Raw genomic sequence first — 19,296 nt, 5'->3', positions numbered from 1 at the left:
CATGCCTTTTAACAGTAGAGGGAAGTCCATGGTTTTTGTAGGCGAGTTATGCTAATTTGAAACCCAAGATGTATAGCAGTATGCCAATATGAAATTTTCTAAAATTCTAAACAGATCAAATGACAACTATTTTTCTTTTTTTTCTTCTTTTTTATTTCAATCAAAAATAATAAAACCTGAGGAAATCCAGGCAAATGAAACAAAAGGAAAACCCTGAGGGCACACAATGGTGTACATTTATGTTCTGATGCGCTTTTTAAGGTGAAACACCAAACTTGTGCAACAGACATTTATTTGGCATGTAGTCGGTCTTTGCCATTAAACAATCAACAATGTTTGTTGAGATCTAAAGCTCAGAAATGAGAGATTTTGCCATGGATTTCCCCCGGCTCACACGTAATGCAACATTTTCTTAAAAAAAAAAAAAAGGTAGAAAGTACCATATGTACAATAAAGAACTTTAAAACACTGCCACTTGAAAATAGTTTTTTTTTCTTTTTCTTGAAAGCGTCTAACAAATACTTTTAAACAAAAGAATAAGACACCCTTTGGCTGTTTAGCTCATTAAAAAGCCCTGTAATCTGGTGAATGTGATGTCCGCTGATCGTGGGGGAAGCAGCAACATCTCAACAGATAAAATAAAGAATTCTCCACAGGAGGTAGATGAAAGACTCAAATGTCCATCTCAAACTGGTTGTCATCAGCTAAAAAAAAAATAGAGGTTGATTAGAGTGTTTCTTTGAGGTATTCTATGGAAGCCTGTTCCCACCACAAAATCAAAACAGTGATTGTGACAATTATGACTTGTTCTTGCAATTCTGACTTATTTCTCTGAATTCTGAGTTTCAGTCTTATAATTGTTTATATGTATATATATATATATATATATATATATATATATATTGCATTAAGAAAACAAAGCTCACTTTTGGATTATTATTGGCATAATTGTGACATTATGTTCATGTATTTGTTCTTTAAATAAACAGTACAACAAATACTACCTTGAGATGTATGAATTATTTCACCCCAAAATCAACAGAAAAAAGTGAAATTATTTCGTATGAAGTTGTTTTTGTTTTTAATCATTTTATTTATTTATTTTGTGTGTGTGTGTGACATTTTAACACAAATTTTTCTGTATTTCTGTAATTCTGTATTTTTTTTGTATGTTTTTCAGTAAACAGTACAATAAATACTACCATGTAGTGTATGAATCATTTATTATATATATATTATATATGAAAACAATGCAACCAATCTTAACGGTCCATCAAGCAATATATTTTTCAGGTTTAGCGAGATATACTGTCATATATATGAATGCACATGTCTCTGTCGTTTTGACTGAATAGGGAATGTTTAGGTGCATGATTGATTGGATTAGCTTTTAATTAATAGTTATGTATTTATTTATTTTATTTTGGCTGGGCGTTTTGCTTTATATGTGTATGTCGGGTAGTTTACCATGCAGTGGTGCTTCATTTGAGATGCAGATGAGTGTCTAGAATTAAGATCATTTGAAAACAAATATTAGTTTTTGTGTTATACTAGTATATTATAGAGTCACTTATTCTATAAATTGTGTTTAAACAGGGTTGTTTCCAGCATGGCGGATGGAGAGGGTTTTGTGGTGAGAGTCAGAGGATTACCCTGGTCCTGTTCTGTTGATGAAGTTCAGAGGTTTTTTTCAGGTAAAACAAAAAGCCTCTGCTTAAATCTTCCCCCCTTAGATTGTATTCCTTGCTTGACTAATTCTAGCTAAATTTCATCAGAGTGCAAAATTGCAAACAATGGGACAAGCATACATTTCACATACACACGGGAAGGGCGACCAAGTGGAGAGGCGTTTGTCGAGTTCGAATCAGAAGAGGACCTTAAAATTGCAGTGAAGAAAGATCATGAAACCATGGGCCACCGTTATGTAGAAGGTGGGCAGCTGCTTCTGCCTTAGTTAGGATCCTTAAAGGAATAATTCAACCAAAAATAAAAAAATTGCTGAAAATGTATGCACACACAGGCCATCCTTGTAGATGAGTTTGTTTCTTCATCAGAACAGACTTGGAGAAATGTAGCATTACATCACTTGCTCACCAGTGGATCCTCTGCAGTGAATGGGTGCCGTCAGAATGAGAGTCCAAACAGCTGATAAAAACATCACAATAATCCACATGAATACAGTAACATGAATACAGTAATACATAGACATATTTGTTTAGAGCTGCGTTTCCCGATAACGTTGTCTCTTAGCTCGCTACGAAGACTCTAAAAGTATATCTTAACTAAAGGTATACCTCTTCTAGGCGTGTTCCCCGAACTATACCTTGGGATGTTGCGTAAGGTAAACCGTGCATGCTACGTTAGCAGGTACTGTCCATGGCGGTGGTGCTGAATAGGTTGATATCGATGGGTCGAGAATCGATTGTTCAATACAGGAGCTCTTTCACTGCGTTATAGAGCGGGTAAAGTGCTGTTCATTCTAAAGAAAAACACTTTAGAAATATTAGAAATTGCATTTATCGGGGTTCACTGCATTTATAAAATAATCCAAATTAAAACTAAATGCAACCTTGGATATCACACACACATATACATATACCTCCAACCTCATGGCCAAAAGTATTCTGCCTTAGTCAGTTACATTAACTGGCTTTTAGGCTTCGCTTGCTTTTGAAAGAGTCATTTATATTATCATGTTCATATATATTATGAAGGCCTGGTCGAGCGCTGATGGGTTGGCGATGTCCCGTCAACAAGGCCAATTAGTCACGGGACACCCACAATGGCATGGAAGCCTTGATGTGCCACCATCTCTTCGTGCCTGGCGAAAGGCATACGTAGGCTATATAATCGGTGGCGTGACGGAGCAAGATGTAGTGAACACACCGCCCCACCGAGGTCTTACTCAGCCCATATCCATCCCCAACCACCTCCAGAAAACTTCCCACAGCATAAAAACGGAGAGCTGCCAGCAGCTGAATTTCTGGGCTTAGGGGGTAGCTCCATCAAGTTTGTCTCTACAAAGTTTGACCAACAAGATCCTCCCGTGGCAGGAGAAATTTTTGTAGAATTGTATCTTTTGACATGGTAGCTATTCTGACATTATTATGAAATTGTGCACACACACTAACTGGCTCCGCGGATGCAGCCATCTTTGATTTAGGACAACTATTCGCTGTCTCGCTGCCATAGTTTGACCAAACTCCCCATCACATTCATTCCCTTTAAATATACTCTTAATTATGTGCTGCCTAATGGTTTGCCAGCCGATGTGCCTTTGTATATTATAATGGAAAAACGAACAACCATTAGTATAATGACAGTTTTATTCTTTGCATAAAAACACTTAAATTAATTGAACACTAATTCAACACTGGGTGTATTACAATTAGAATTGTAATTTTTATTTAATATTTACACTTTTTCTTGCCACAGAATTACAATCGTATTGACTGAAATGTGAAGAAGGTTTTTGCACAGTGGTGGCCACTAGCAGAGTGAACTGTGAACAGCGATAAGGTATAGCTAAGAGTGGTCCAGACTAACCTTATGAACAAATGACTTACAGAAGGTATACTTAACTAAGAATGTTTCGGGAAACACGTATTAACGTAAAGGTACATCTTAAGGTATAACTTCTGAACGATGTAGCATTAAAGTCGGCATGAAATCAAAATGGACTTTATTTACTTTACTAGCGCACATTGCTAGTCTTGATGTGAACAATTAATCCAAAGTTAATCCGCTGAAAAAAATAGTTTGTCTTGGTAATCTTTAATCAAACTTCAAAATCTTTAATGCTCTGGAATGACAGTCCTTCTCTGATGATGTCAGTTTGACGACTTGGGCAGAATATCCTTTTAAACACACCCCTCCAACCATTAATTTGATATGAGTGAGAGACAGAGCGGAGGAGCGCCAAAAGAAAACCATGCCTTTTTCACTACACAGAAATAAAGTCGGCAGCAACTTCCGGTTCACGCAGAGTTTAAGGTTTCGGGAAACGCAGCCCTGGACTGTTTTCACTTCTAAATCGTACTTGATATGTGCATATTTCTCTCCTGATTCAGGCAAGGCAGAAGCAACGGTTTGAAGTTAACAATGTATTTGATGGGTTTGTTTCTTATAAACACACAGCTTTTCACTTCACAAGGTGTTAATTGATGGACTGGCGTGGTGTGGATTACTTGTGGATTATTGTGATGTTTTTATCAGCTGTTTGGACTCTCATTCTGACTTCACCCATTCACTGCAGAGGATCCACTGGCGAGCAACTGATGTAATGCTTAATGTCTCCAAATCTGTTCTGATGAAGAAACAAACTCACCTACATCATGGACTATTTCATCTATTTCATGGACTAAAATGCTGATCGATTCATATGTGCTTTCAGTATTCAAATCCAATAGTGTTGAGATGGACTGGGTTCTGAAGCACACCGGACCGAACTGCCTGGACACAGGAGGGGACGGCCTGGTTAGGCTTCGCGGTCTGCCATTTGGATGCAGCAAAGAGGAAATTGTCCAGTTTTTTGCAGGTATGTCCGATAGGAAGTTCGAATTGCCCTATTTACTCAAAATTAAACAGTATACCAACATTTTGCTAAGGTTATTTTAGTTCATCGGACCATCATTTGCACATAAACGAGCCTTGAACATTTAAATCAAAGTGCTCCGTTTCAGTCATTTAATCTTTAAAATTAGGAATAGTTGAAATTTGTATTGAATCTTAAGGATTGGACCATCCAGAAGGACCAAGATGGGTCACTTTTTATCCAGCTTTGTCCTTTTATGCAATTATTAGAATTTGTTCTTTTTTTCTTTTTTTTTTTTTTTTTTTAAATTAAACTGCCTCAGCCCTTTTTGTATTTTATGTACCTAAAACAGGTGCACAGCAATGTAGGTAATGTTTGGGGCTTACCAAACAAACAAGAGATGAGTTGAGACAGACGCTCAAATCCAGAAGGGGGTCACTTTTTATCCAGCTTTGTCCTTTTATGCAATTATTAGAATTTGTTCTTTTTTTCTTTTTTTTTTTTTTTTTTAAATTAAACTGCCTCAGCCCTTTTTGTATTTTATGTACCTAAAACAGGTGCACAGCAATGTAGGTAATGTTTGGGGCTTACCAAACAAACAAGAGATGAGTTGAGACAGACGCTCAAGAGGCATTTGATTTAAGTGACCCTTCTTTTTCTTGCACAACATTATCCTTAAATTGTGCCAGAAAAGGTTCAAGTGTATTGCGGCCCCATTTGGTATGTTTATGTAGTACCATTTCTCATTTGACATAAAGAGAAACCCATAGAGTAATATAAAGTCTTGTTAAAGAGGGTACAACCCAGGAAACAATCTAAAATAGACATTTTGTATTCAGAGAGCCTTAAAAAGTTTTATAAAAAAATGTTTGTTTTTTTGTCTGGCATAAGCAAAAAAGTTGGAGAAAATACAATCCATCTGCTCTTGCATACTATAAATGTAATTTTACCTTTTGTCAACAAAAATTCATTTACAGACTTTTGAGCCTCATTCATATTAGCAGAACAAATGTGTTCATAAAACCATTTTCTTGAATAATTCACATATCTACTAACTTCATACAGGAACTGGTCCCACTTTTTGACCCTGATAGTGGTATATTTTTGTATGACATGCACAGATTAAATGCACAAGCACATACACAAAAAATTAGTGATAAAGATTACAATTCAGCAATGCCATGTCTCCTTAAAAATTAAAATTGAACACTTGTCAGAATTTAGAAAATCATTACAAATTTAATTCGGTCTATTTTGATAAGAGGAGACATGACAAAGACTGGAAAGCATGAAGAGTATTGAAATAAGAATCCTCTGCATCCACTCGATGAACCCCTGAAAGGCTTATATGTGTTAGTGCTCTCCCTAAAATGGAGACTATCATAAATACAATCATATTAATGTTAGTTTCTAACTTTCCTGGCATCTTCCTGTCAAAGAAACTTTGCATATGATTTTGCAACAAACGGAAGCCAGCAGTGCCACAAGAAATGAATGTTAAAAACAAATAGGCCTGCCCTGAAAAGAGAACAGCAACAACACTGAGTCAAAAAAAAAAATCTAAATCTTTGTGACTTTGTGAAATCTTAGTGTGAAAAGAAATAAATGCAATTTCTTTAAAAATTGTTCTGATGCAGGATGAGATTTCTAAAGTGATGATAACAGTAAACGTAAACCCGAAACAAATACTTCACAGTTGTTTTAAATTTAAAGAGATAATTCACCAAAAAAATTAAAATTCTGTCATCATTTACGCACCCTCCACTTGTTCCAAACCTGTATGAGTTTCTTTCTTTTGCTGAACACACAAGATGATATTTTTAATAATGTTAGTTTATGGTAGCCATTGACTTCCATTATATATATATTTTTTTCCATAACATGGAAGTCAACTGTTTGGGTACCAACATTCTTCAAAATATCATTTTTTGTGTGTTCAACATCTGAAAGAAATGCATACATGTATACATGTATACATGGAACAACTTGAGTGTGTATGAGAACTGATGACAACATTTTCATTTTTGGTTGTATTACCCCTTCAAAGTATCTGTGACAGCAAAGTTAGCGCTTTCTAGAAGCCTGATATACACTACCTGAGTGTGTCGAGGTCAGTGAGACGCTTCTGCAGAGCATTCACTTTCCCTTTCATCTCCGATCTCAGCTCATTCTGGCTTTCATCCGTGTTTTTGCACACATTTTCAGAATTTTGAAGCCTAAGGAGCAAATACTCATGTTTATTAGGTTTAGAAATAGTACATATAATTTCATACATCTCTATGATGTTCATGTTGTTTCAAACCTGTATGACGTATTTCGCTTACATTCTTCCAAAGACCATGAGGAAAAGAAAGTCATACAGGTTTGGGTAAATGATAAATTATTTGGGGTGAATTATTCCTTGAAAACGTTCTGGCACCTCTGCTCTAGTTGCTTCATAGCTGCTTCCATCTGTATCATCTTCTTTTCCAGTTGTTGCATGTCCTCCTCTTTTTTCTGGGCCACTCGGTCAGACTCCTTGTGGGTTAAACGACAAGACTTAAGTTTCAATTGGTTACAGGTAATCCTATTCCAGTAACATGTTGTACAGACAATCAGATGTAACACCTGTGCTTTGTTGAACATCTGTAAGTTGAGATTCTTGACTTGATCTAGTTGTTGTCGCAGTGTGAACAGCGTGTCTTGTTTCTCATGAGTGTCCTTTTCCAGGAGTTTCATGGCAACCTCCATTTCCTGCTTCAAACCGATCTGCAGCTCCAGCTCCTTTTGCAGCTCCTGATTTGCCAAACAGTTCATGCAGATATTTTGACTGGCTCCATAAAATACTATATTTACATGAATGTATTAAAGGGATAGTTCACCAAAAAACGAATATTCTGTCATCATTTACTCAACCTCAAGTTGTTCCATGAGTTTCTTTCTTCTGTTGAACATAAAAGAAGATATTTTGAAGAATGTGGGTAACCAAAGATTTTCTGGACCCCACTGAATTTCATACTATGGAAGTAAATGGGGACCAGCAACTGTTTGGTTACCCACACTCTTCAGAATATCTTTTGTTGTCTAACAGAAGAAAGAATCAACATGTGGGTGAGTATATTTTCTTGTTTGGGTGAACTATCCCTTTAATACTTTTTCTGGACCCCACTGACTTTCATACTATGGAAGTAAATGGGGACCACCAGCAACTGTTTGGTTACCCACACTCTTCAGAATATCTTTTGTTGTCTAACAGAAGAAAGAATCAACATGTGGGTGAGTATATTTTCTTGTTTGGGTGAACTATCCCTTTAATACTATGCAATACAATACAGACTCAAGATTGAAAATATTTTTACATTTGGAGCTGAATTATTATACATTCTTACCTGCCGGATTCTTTTCTCCTCCTTGTACTGCTTCCAAACTACACTGTACATTTCATCCAAACCCTGCCGTGTCTGTCGATATGTTTCTAGCTCTAACTGGCTATCTTGCAGAGTCACCTAAAAGCAATCCAAAGTGAGTAAAATTTTGCTTAGTAAAAAAAAAAAATGGCCAGATGGCAGGTAACATTATTTTGGAATGACAAAATACTGCATTGTGTTATTTATTAGTAATAAACCAACAGCCCAGCCTATGTTTGGCCATTTTAGGGTCTTGGCTTTAGATGTTCCAAAATTCTTCTAGCGACTTTTCCAGTGAATAGTGGATGCAGATGTTTAAAAATTATTACATACAGATTGTTTTCATGATACAACATTTTTATTGCAACTCCCACCTCCTCTTTCCTCTGACTAGTTTGGAGAATATTTGCATTTTCTTGTTTAAGTTGTTCCTGCTCTTCACGTAGAGCGTTGATTCTGTCTGTGGCTGCTGTAAGCTATACAAAAGACATCAAATAACTATGTTTTTCCATTGTAATCCTGTATTTAATAATGTGCATGATTTATAAGCAAGAAATTAAAATACACAAAATATAAGGTCACAATAAAGTCTCACCTTCTCGATGAGTTTGCTGTTGGTCTTCTCCAGCGAGTCCATCTTGGCCTGAAGATCCGTCACTGTGCAGCTCAGATGCCGGTTCAGTTCTTCTATGTAGTGTTTCTGGTCAAGAATGGCTGTCATTTTTGAATCACTGTCAGCAGTTAAAGAATCAGAAAAAGCCAAAATTACTAAAATTACTTAACTAGCTCATAACAAAATAACTGTCTTCTAATACTTGCTTCTAGCCATGTAATTAATGATTCAATGCTTAATCTTTGCTAAATGATCACACACTCACTCTTGTGTGGTCTCAGTTGCTTGAGGATCCTTTAGATACATTGAGAAGTCAAGGACGCCCACCTGCAGAAACAAAAACACAGTGTTTAGCGTCACGGTCAAAGAACACATCTGATTACATGGTTTGGATGGCTATATGTTTCACCTGGGAATCCAGATCCTCTCCTTTCACACACAGATTGGCATCGATCACATTCAGACCCACCAGCATCCCTACAACCACAGCCCCCTCCTCCTCCATTATAAGAGCCCCGGGCTCATAAAACTCCCTGAGACATGAATTTACATTGGGTAGCCCAGAATTCAATAGCACTACAGTATTGTATTTTGTATGATTTTTAAAAAAGTCTAAATATTAAAAGGTAATTTTTCTATCATTTAATTGCTCTTACCCAAGAAGGTCTCTTCTATTTATAAGCTCTTTCATGTAGTCTGCGATTTTTTTCTGCATTAGAGCCAGATGCAGCCATGCTCGAGCTCGCCCGAGGCCTGTCCTGAAACAACACAGAACCTCATGAAGACCAAATCATGCTCTCCTCTTACACTGTTTTGAACAGGATATTATATCCAAGACAAACACCTTTGAAGGGAACCTACTTGATTCCAGGCATATCCCGCACACTGGTGGAAATGTCAGCTGACTCAGGGCACAGTTTCTCCATCAACTCCAGAGGAGCCCAGATAGACTTGTTCTGACCAATGAAAGTCTTCTTCACTGCACAGGAGAGACAGACACAGGATTTAGGCCATAAATGGGTTAATTTCACAAAACTGGTCATGAATATGTAGGTTTTACACTCCAAAATCAAAACAAATAAATAAGAAATCATTCCCTCACATTTCCCTCACTCCCGAAAAAAAAAATTTTTTGAATTACTTTATTATTAAAACCCTGAAATAGGGTTATTATTGTTAACTAAAACATAAAACCATTTGAATTGCTTGAATAAAATAAACATCAACTGAAATAAAGTATTTAATTTTTATTAAACTTGTTTAAAATGGCCAGATGGCAGGTAACATTATTTTGGAATGACAAAATACTGCATTGTGTTATTTATTAGTAATAAACCAACAGCCCAGCCTATGTTTGGCCATTTTAGGGTCTTGGCTTTAGATGTTCCAAAATTCTTCTAGCGACTTTTCCAGTGAATAGTGGATGCAGATGTTTAAAAATTATTACATACAGATTGTTTTCATGATACAACATTTTTATTGCAACTCCCACCTCCTCTTTCCTCTGACTAGTTTGGAGAATATTTGCATTTTCTTGTTTAAGTTGTTCCTGCTCTTCGCGTAGAGCGTTGATTCTGTCTGTGGCTGCTGTAAGCTATACAAAAGACATCAAATAACTATGTTTTTCCATTGTAATCCTGTATTTAATAATGTGCATGATTTATAAGCAAGAAATTAAAATACACAAAATATAAGGTCATAATAAAGTCTATAAAAATCACCTTCTCGATGAGTTTGCTGTTGGTCTTCTCCAGCGAGTCCATCTTGGCCTGAAGATCCGTCACTGTGCAGCTCAGATGCCGGTTCAGTTCTTCTATGTAGTGTTTCTGGTCAAGAATGGCTGTCATTTTTGAATCACTGTCAGCAGTTAAAGAATCAGAAAAAGCCAAAATTACTAAAATTACTTAACTAGCTCATAACAAAATAACTGTCTTCTAATACTTGCTTCTAGCCATGTAATTAATGATTCAATGCTTAATCTTTGCTAAATGATCACACACTCACTCTTGTGTGGTCTCAGTTGCTTGAGGATCCTTTAGATACATTGAGAAGTCAAGGACGCCCACCTGCAGAAACAAAAACACAGTGTTTAGCGTCACGGTCAAAGAACACATCTGATTACATGGTTTGGATGGCTATATGTTTCACCTGGGAATCCAGATCCTCTCCTTTCACACACAGATTGGCATCGATCACATTCAGACCCACCAGCATCCCTACAACCACAGCCCCCTCCTCCTCCATTATAAGAGCCCCGGGCTCATAAAACTCCCTGAGACATGAATTTACATTGGGTAGCCCAGAATTCAATAGCACTACAGTATTGTATTTTGTATGATTTTTAAAAAAGTCTAAATATTAAAAGGTAATTTTTCTATCATTTAATTGCTCTTACCCAAGAAGGTCTCTTCTATTTATAAGCTCTTTCATGTAGTCTGCGATTTTTTTCTGCATTAGAGCCAGATGCAGCCATGCTCGAGCTCGCCCGAGGCCTGTCCTGAAACAACACAGAACCTCATGAAGACCAAATCATGCTCTCCTCTTACACTGTTTTGAACAGGATATTATATCCAAGACAAACACCTTTGAAGGGAACCTACTTGATTCCAGGCATATCCCGCACACTGGTGGAAATGTCAGCTGACTCAGGGCACAGTTTCTCCATCAACTCCAGAGGAGCCCAGATAGACTTGTTCTGACCAATGAAAGTCTTCTTCACTGCACAGGAGAGACAGACACAGGATTTAGGCCATAAATGGGTTAATTTCACAAAACTGGTCATGAATATGTAGGTTTTACACTCCAAAATCAAAACAAATAAATAAGAAATCATTCCCTCACATTTCCCTCACTCCCGAAATTTTTTTTTTTTTGAATTACTTTATTATTAAAACCCTGAAATAGGGTTATTATTGTTAACTAAAACATAAAACCATTTGAATTGCTTGAATAAAATAAACATCAACTGAAATAAAGTATTTAATTTTTATTAAACTTGTTTTTCGTTTCAGCTAGTAACTAAAGCCACATTTCTCATCTCACATTTGTTCATTTTCTGAAAATGTAAAATTAAATCAAAAATATTAACCAAAACTAAAACAGTATATCAATGATACTAAAAGATCACTGCTCAAGTATTTATAAATCATGGTGGTACTCTCTGAAATGTATGCAATGTTTCTTTTTTTTTAATAATTGTAATGCAGCATTTTATTTTTACTGTACTGTATAATTTTATATAATACAAATGACTATTAAAATAATGAGAATCAACTCAAACTGAAAATAAAATTGTCCAGCAATAACAGTAATGACATTTTGAGTGGAAAATGTGCACCATCACAACGAAAGTCACAATGTAAATATGCGTTATTTTCATAAAGATAAAATAAAATAAGAAAATGAATGCATCTAAAATATTTAGATATTTTTGAAAATGTATCATTTTTTATTCTTCTCTTTTGATTTTGGGGGTGAAACGTGACCTGTTTTTGTGAGATTTACCTACATGAATATAGCGACATTTCATAATTCTACACTCACTTTTAGGATTTATGTCCCATCTCACCTTTTAACCCATGTTTTAGGCAGTGCTCCAGAACAACAAAGAACTGCTGCAGAGGTGGATATTCAGAGTCCAGCGTGCGACCGAGACTGAGGGAGGACTGGATCAGAACCTTAATGCTGAGCTTCATCATGCTGAGGAGGTTTGACCTCTCCACCACCATGGGATCCTTCACAGCTGGACAACACAGATGCATTAACACAAACACTTCCTGTGGCACCTGCAGGACTAATCAGCTCACTGTCACTTAGTGTAACTGGTGAGTCAGGGTAATTAAGTGTAAATGCAAAACAATGACTTACAAATATTACGGTAACTTAAAATAACAAATAAAGAGTCTTAAAATGAACTTGAGGGGAAGCGGAAGTTCCTGCTGGAGAAAATAATATTCAGAGTCAGGAAGCAGGTGCATTATTTATTTCATGTATGCTGTAATGGTCTAGAATTACATCTCATATTGGAATTATACCACAAAATAAAAATGTAGGTTACTAAAATGTTCTACACCATATAACACTGGCTGTATTAAAGGGGTCCTATTATGCTTTTTCACTTTTTCAACTTTAGTTAGTCTGTAATGTTGCTGTTTGAGCATAAAAAAGATCTGCAAATTTACAAAATTCAAAATCAAATTCAAATTTTATTTAACAGAAATCACTTTTCAAAAACTACAACGAACGGCTCGTTTGGACTACAACGCATATTTTTCCGGGATTTGTGATATCACAAATATTGACGAATGGGACGAGACCTGGTTGAGCTGCACAAGAGAAGGCAACGAGTGTTAAACACGCTAGCTTTCCCAAAGCAGACGAACTTAAGAGTGGTTACAAACATCCAGGTTTAAATCGATCCTCTCCTTTCACACACAGATTGGCATCGATCACATTCAGACCCACCAGCATCCCTACAACCACAGCCCCCTCCTCCTCCATTATAAGAGCCCCGGGCTCATAAAACTCCCTGAGACATGAATTTACATTGGGTAGCCCAGAATTCAATAGCACTACAGTATTGTATTTTGTATGATTTTTAAAAAAGTCTAAATATTAAAAGGTAATTTTTCTATCATTTAATTGCTCTTACCCAAGAAGGTCTCTTCTATTTATAAGCTCTTTCATGTAGTCTGCGATTTTTTTCTGCATTAGAGCCAGATGCAGCCATGCTCGAGCTCGCCCGAGGCCTGTCCTGAAACAACACAGAACCTCATGAAGACCAAATCATGCTCTCCTCTTACACTGTTTTGAACAGGATATTATATCCAAGACAAACACCTTTGAAGGGAACCTACTTGATTCCAGGCATATCCCGCACACTGGTGGAAATGTCAGCTGACTCAGGGCACAGTTTCTCCATCAACTCCAGAGGAGCCCAGATAGACTTGTTCTGACCAATGAAAGTCTTCTTCACTGCACAGGAGAGACAGACACAGGATTTAGGCCATAAATGGGTTAATTTCACAAAACTGGTCATGAATATGTAGGTTTTACACTCCAAAATCAAAACAAATAAATAAGAAATCATTCCCTCACATTTCCCTCACTCCCGAAAAAAAAAATTTTTTGAATTACTTTATTATTAAAACCCTGAAATAGGGTTATTATTGTTAACTAAAACATAAAACCATTTGAATTGCTTGAATAAAATAAACATCAACTGAAATAAAGTATTTAATTTTTATTAAACTTGTTTTTCGTTTCAGCTAGTAACTAAAGCCACATTTCTCATCTCACATTTGTTCATTTTCTGAAAATGTAAAATTAAATCAAAAATATTAACCAAAACTAAAACAGTATATCAATGATACTAAAAGATCACTGCTCAAGTATTTATAAATCATGGTGGTACTCTCTGAAATGTATGCAATGTTTCTTTTTTTTTAATAATTGTAATGCAGCATTTTATTTTTACTGTACTGTATAATTTTATATAATACAAATGACTATTAAAATAATGAGAATCAACTCAAACTGAAAATAAAATTGTCCAGCAATAACAGTAATGACATTTTGAGTGGAAAATGTGCACCATCACAACGAAAGTCACAATGTAAATATGCGTTATTTTCATAAAGATAAAATAAAATAAGAAAATGAATGCATCTAAAATATTTAGATATTTTTGAAAATGTATCATTTTTTATTCTTCTCTTTTGATTTTGGGGGTGAAACGTGACCTGTTTTTGTGAGATTTACCTACATGAATATAGCGACATTTCATAATTCTACACTCACTTTTAGGATTTATGTCCCATCTCACCTTTTAACCCATGTTTTAGGCAGTGCTCCAGAACAACAAAGAACTGCTGCAGAGGTGGATATTCAGAGTCCAGCGTGCGACCGAGACTGAGGGAGGACTGGATCAGAACCTTAATGCTGAGCTTCATCATGCTGAGGAGGTTTGACCTCTCCACCACCATGGGATCCTTCACAGCTGGACAACACAGATGCATTAACACAAACACTTCCTGTGGCACCTGCAGGACTAATCAGCTCACTGTCACTTAGTGTAACTGGTGAGTCAGGGTAATTAAGTGTAAATGCAAAACAATGACTTACAAATATTACGGTAACTTAAAATAACAAATAAAGAGTCTTAAAATGAACTTGAGGGGAAGCGGAAGTTCCTGCTGGAGAAAATAATATTCAGAGTCAGGAAGCAGGTGCATTATTTATTTCATGTATGCTGTAATGGTCTAGAATTACATCTCATATTGGAATTATACCACAAAATAAAAATGTAGGTTACTAAAATGTTCTACACCATATAACACTGGCTGTATTAAAGGGGTCCTATTATGCTTTTTCACTTTTTCAACTTTAGTTAGTCTGTAATGTTGCTGTTTGAGCATAAAAAAGATCTGCAAATTTACAAAATTCAAAATCAAATTCAAATTTTATTTAACAGAAATCACTTTTCAAAAACTACAACGAACGGCTCGTTTGGACTACAACGCATATTTTTCCGGGATTTGTGATATCACAAATATTGACGAATGGGACGAGACCTGGTTGAGCTGCACAAGAGAAGGCAACGAGTGTTAAACACGCTAGCTTTCCCAAAGCAGACGAACTTAAGAGTGGTTACAAACATCCAGGTTTAAATCGCGCTCAAATTGATTTGATATTGACGCAATATTTACACTAAAGCTCGCATGCGGCTATGGTAAGGGGCGTGACATTTCCCGACCAGGCGCCGAGTGCTGCCAATCACAACACACACTGGCCCAGCTAACCAATCACAGCACACACTGGCCCAGCTAACCAATCACAGAACACTCTGGCCCAGCTAACCAATCACAGAACACTCTGGCCCAGCTAACCAATCACAGCACACACTGGCCCAGCTAACCAATCACAACACATTTCGTATTTCAGAAGGCGGGCCTTCATTTGATACAGGAACTATTCGAGCCGTTCATGCCAGACTGGGGAGAGAGGTGTTGTAATAATGTAAAATATGTGAAAAATAATGTGTTTTTCGAACAACCTAGTATGAGAGCCTGTTCTAGTACCCACCCAAAACAAAATCGAGACTTTGTAAAAGAGCATAATAGGACCCCTTTAAGTAATTTATTATACTCATGAATTCCTAATCACAGTAGATAATGGCCAGATAGAAGTTGCAAGGATTGAGCTCATGAATACACTAACCTGTGGGATGCAATCACTTGAACCTGTACATTCTTTTGAATGGTGCACTTACAGATCTCTGTTACAAAACTGTACTGTTTGATGGAACAGTGCTGCTATCAGATGATAACATCATGGTTCTTTGTCATTTACTATAGAACAGAATTTTTACTATATTCATATATCATAGTATTTGGGCAGCTGACATGACATTTCAAGCAGTGTCCGCGGTGTTCTGTAGTTTGGCATGTCATATTTTTGAATATTTATACTTTAATACGCTATATAATTAATTTTTACTCATGCAGTTTCATATTTCTCATCAAGAAAATACACATGCAATTATTATTTGCTCATGTCAAGCATGACAGGGGTTTTCAAACAGGGGTCCTGACCCCCAGTGAGATGCAAGGGGGAGCTGGGGGTCCACAGAAAAGTTTAGAAAAAATCAGTGTAAGAAAATAAACAAATAGTAAACATGATTAAACTAAATAAATACTAATTTGATTATATTAAAAAAGTAACAACAAATACAATAAACTACATTTCTTTATTAAATAAAAATAAATAAGACTTACATAACTGAAAAGTTGATTCAAATAAAGAGTAAATGACAAATAATTAATTTATTATAAATGATTAAACATTGAATAATTAAAAAATACATTCAAATAATACACAGCCAAGTATAATAAGTTGAAAAAAGTTATAATGGAATAAAAACTAAGTACTTATCACACAATATACTGCACATATTTTTATTTTAATATTAATTGCTATCAGACCAAAACTGGGTATTTATTCATAGATGCAGTAGCTGGCACCTAAAAGACTGAAAACCCTTAAGATATGACACTGCATGCGATATCTGTAGTTTCCCACGGCTCTATTTAAGCAAACGGCAAAAACTATATAAAATTTATTTAAAACTTTATGGTAAAAATATATCGAAATAATCGGAATATCGCATAGGCCTGTCGCAATAATCAATATATGAACTTATCGCGCGAAATATGTACATGACCTCCATAATTTTTGGTGACGCAATATAGCGCCCATTATATTTACTTAAAAATTAATGTCACCATGTTTTGTACATTCCACTTGCGCCTGAGTCTTCTCGTACATAGCGTGGTGTGGTCATGAGGTGTTAGTTCAAATTTAAAAAATGCTTCTACAAACAAAGTTTAATCTGCAGATATGATCTTGTTTAGGGATCTGTGCCTTTGTGCATACGTACATCTGACTGCTGAGTAGTGATTGTGTTTTTCAGCAATAGTGTGCACACTTAATTTACAGAGAAAAGAAGGTCAGAGAAAAATCTGTAGATGGAAAAATCTCCATGCAACTTCTTTGTGCATTTTTCATTTTTCTACTTGTTACTTTGCACTTTTTGTTAAAAAAATGTTTATTTACTATTTATTCAAGTTTTTTAAGGTTTCTTATATTTTGATAATTTCCATGATCTAAATATTCTTAAAAATTAAAAGTTTGTTGTCATTTGGAAGCGTGTAGGCCTTCTTGCATTATTATGCTATTACATTATGATTATATATTCAGTGGCATAAAATGGTCTTTAAAATGACAATAATATTGCTTATCGCAATTATTTCTGGGGCAATATATCGCACAACAAAAAGTTGTTATCGAGACAGGCCTATTTACAGTAGCACATTTGCTCCACAAATTACATAACATACAGTTATACAAAAAAGCAAGATTTTGTAAAAAGGTTGATTGACAGAGGAAAGTGATTAAACAGGAAAGCTTAACAGATCTTCTAGCGTCTTCTTAACCCCTCTGTTGCTAGGCGCACAGCCCTAGTAAAAATGCACACCTTACATTATATATTCGTGGCGATCTGAACGTGAAATTTGCATGTCTTCAGGTCCATGACGTACCAATTTACGCTGTGGGTGCAGGACCCAAAAAACTACTGTGCATGTATATTTATATACAATATTATGGCAATAATACCATAATACCATGATACCATTTCCAAAAATATGGCAATATCGTTGTACTTTTAGTTAATTCTGTTATTGACTACTTATCTTAGTAAGTAGGGCGCAGTCAGTTAACTTTCTTCTCCCTATATTTAAAAATGAAAGTGATAACAGGTGTCGTACCTGCTGTTTTTAGGGGATCTGAGGTGTCAGAGGTGTGTTGTGATGTGTCCGATCCCTTTAACCCCGCGCTGTAGTGATTCACTCCACTGCTCAGCGTCTCCGTCGCTTTACGAGCAAACGACAAAATCGGCGCCGACCAAGAGCTGTCTGCCCGTTTGTCCTTCTGGACCTCGTCGGTATCGTTGACCACATCATTTTGCCCAGGTTCCGTAGCCTCTGGTTCTTCTTCTTTTGCAGGAACGTCTTCGCATGCAACTTTCGCGTTTGGATCCTCGTCCGCCATGTTTACTTGTCAAAACATGTGACTCGAGACCAGAGCAATCGGTTTTGATCGCTAGGGGAGATAAATCGATCGGCGATCGAACAGAATTATTTCAAAACATAGGTCTGTATTTAGACATCAGTTTAAATAAATGAGAAAGATCATTATTAATTACAGCAATTTACATTAAATACATTAAAAAAAAATCGAAGATATTATACAGAAATCAAATTTGATACAAAATAAAAAAAAATCAATAAAAAATTACAAATATTACAAAAAGATTGAAAAACGTACCCACACATGGACAGACACATTTTAAACATTTTAAAGTTAAAGGGGTCATATGATGCGATTTCAATTTTTCCTTTCTCTTTGGAGTGTTACAAGCTCTTGGTGCATAAAGAAGATCTGTAAAGTTGCAAACACTAAAGTCTCAAATCCAAAGAGATATTCTTTATAAAAGTTAAGAGTCAGCCACGCCCTCCTAAAACGGCTCGTTCTAACACGCCCCCACATATCTACCTCACTATGTGGAAATATTTGCATAACGCCGCCCAAATGTTCACGCAAAGAAAGAAGGCGTAACTTTTATTCTCGCTGTAGTATTGTTGTTGCCGCCGCAGCCATGTCGTGAAGGCGCTGTGTTTTTTGTTGTGAAAGTGAAGCTACTTTGTTTGGTCTTCCAAAAGAGGACGATATCCACTTCGTCATGCCTGGAGCTGATCCGTGCTGGTCGCTGAGGAAATACATCAACTTAGTGCTGTGGATCGCCGGCACATTTTATGGAGGACTGTTTCCTGATCCTGGGAGAGTAACGTTAGACTAAAATGTCGGCAGTTCTGACTCACGCAAGTACGTTTTCATTTATCATTTGCCACTGATGATTCAAACACGAGTTTTGGGCAGTGTGGAGTAGCGTTTGTAGTTTGTAATTTCACCGATCACAAATGCAGACATGGTTTTATGTTTACGCGGCGCGTGTAAAAAGACAGTATAAGTCATTATAATCCGTAATTATGTCCCCACTGGATGCAACGAATGCCTCGTTTGTAATGGGTTTTAATGTTTTTGTCTCGTGGCTCCGGCTGGACAGGGCAGCAACAGTATAGTGAGGGGCGTAACATTTCTGTCACACGCTTGAGGTATTCGGCCAATCACAGCGCACTGGATAT

At 36.4% G+C, this 19,296-nt stretch overlaps 3 protein-coding genes across 3 annotated transcripts; 1 reads left to right on the top strand and 2 right to left on the bottom strand.

The window, feature by feature from the left end:
• The first annotated feature begins 1,572 nt into the window (after positions 1-1,572).
• On the top strand, positions 1,573-4,759 carry LOC107559303 (heterogeneous nuclear ribonucleoprotein H-like). Its single transcript, XM_016243075.1, has 3 exons — positions 1,573-1,694; positions 1,776-1,931; positions 4,394-4,759. The coding sequence occupies exons 1-3, from the start codon at positions 1,610-1,612 to the stop codon at positions 4,615-4,617; spliced, it is 465 nt and encodes a 154-aa protein (XP_016098561.1). The 5' UTR covers positions 1,573-1,609; the 3' UTR covers positions 4,618-4,759.
• Positions 4,760-6,530: 1,771 nt separating this feature from the next.
• LOC107559300 (RUN and FYVE domain-containing protein 1-like) lies at positions 6,531-18,161 on the bottom strand. Its single transcript, XM_016243070.1, has 13 exons — positions 17,860-18,161; positions 14,358-14,531; positions 13,390-13,507; positions 13,185-13,286; positions 12,971-13,061; positions 8,943-8,975; positions 8,799-8,860; positions 8,516-8,651; positions 8,295-8,396; positions 7,903-8,019; positions 7,142-7,309; positions 6,954-7,051; positions 6,531-6,750 (listed from the first exon to the last, which is right to left on the bottom strand). The coding sequence occupies exons 1-13, from the start codon at positions 18,140-18,142 to the stop codon at positions 6,627-6,629; spliced, it is 1,608 nt and encodes a 535-aa protein (XP_016098556.1). The 5' UTR covers positions 18,143-18,161; the 3' UTR covers positions 6,531-6,626.
• On the bottom strand, positions 9,810-12,658 carry LOC107559301 (protein RUFY3-like). Its single transcript, XM_016243072.1, has 7 exons — positions 12,102-12,658; positions 11,134-11,251; positions 10,929-11,030; positions 10,682-10,805; positions 10,538-10,599; positions 10,255-10,390; positions 9,810-10,127 (listed from the first exon to the last, which is right to left on the bottom strand). The coding sequence occupies exons 1-7, from the start codon at positions 12,292-12,294 to the stop codon at positions 9,897-9,899; spliced, it is 966 nt and encodes a 321-aa protein (XP_016098558.1). The 5' UTR covers positions 12,295-12,658; the 3' UTR covers positions 9,810-9,896.
• Positions 18,162-19,296: the final 1,135 nt, after the last annotated feature.

The sequence above is a fragment of the Sinocyclocheilus grahami genome, unplaced genomic scaffold (assembly GCF_001515645.1).
Source record: "Sinocyclocheilus grahami isolate Dianchi unplaced genomic scaffold, SAMN03320097.WGS_v1.1 scaffold680.1, whole genome shotgun sequence".
Lineage (NCBI taxonomy): Eukaryota > Metazoa > Chordata > Actinopteri > Cypriniformes > Cyprinidae > Sinocyclocheilus > Sinocyclocheilus grahami.
This window is presented reverse-complemented; position numbering and strand designations above follow the sequence as displayed.

Excerpts from the sequence above, each read along its gene's own strand:
- LOC107559303 (XM_016243075.1), top strand. The coding sequence starts at position 1,610 with ATGGCGGATGGAGAGGGTTTTGTGGTGAGAGTCAGAGGATTACCCTGG. Across the intron at positions 1,695-1,775 it reads AGTTCAGAGGTTTTTTTCAG|AGTGCAAAATTGCAAACAAT; the intron begins GTAAAACAAAAA and ends AAATTTCATCAG. Across the intron at positions 1,932-4,393 it reads GGGCCACCGTTATGTAGAAG|TATTCAAATCCAATAGTGTT; the intron begins GTGGGCAGCTGC and ends ATGTGCTTTCAG.
- LOC107559301 (XM_016243072.1), bottom strand. The coding sequence starts at position 12,294 with ATGCATCTGTGTTGTCCAGCTGTGAAGGATCCCATGGTGGTGGAGAGG. Across the intron at positions 11,031-11,133 it reads CGGGATATGCCTGGAATCAA|GACAGGCCTCGGGCGAGCTC; the intron begins GTAGGTTCCCTT and ends GTGTTGTTTCAG. Across the intron at positions 10,806-10,928 it reads AATAGAAGAGACCTTCTTGG|GGAGTTTTATGAGCCCGGGG; the intron begins GTAAGAGCAATT and ends TTCATGTCTCAG.
- LOC107559300 (XM_016243070.1), bottom strand. The coding sequence starts at position 18,142 with ATGGCGGACGAGGATCCAAACGCGAAAGTTGCATGCGAAGACGTTCCT. Across the intron at positions 13,062-13,184 it reads AATAGAAGAGACCTTCTTGG|GGAGTTTTATGAGCCCGGGG; the intron begins GTAAGAGCAATT and ends TTCATGTCTCAG. Across the intron at positions 8,861-8,942 it reads GAGAGGATCTGGATTCCCAG|GTGGGCGTCCTTGACTTCTC; the intron begins GTGAAACATATA and ends TTGTTTCTGCAG.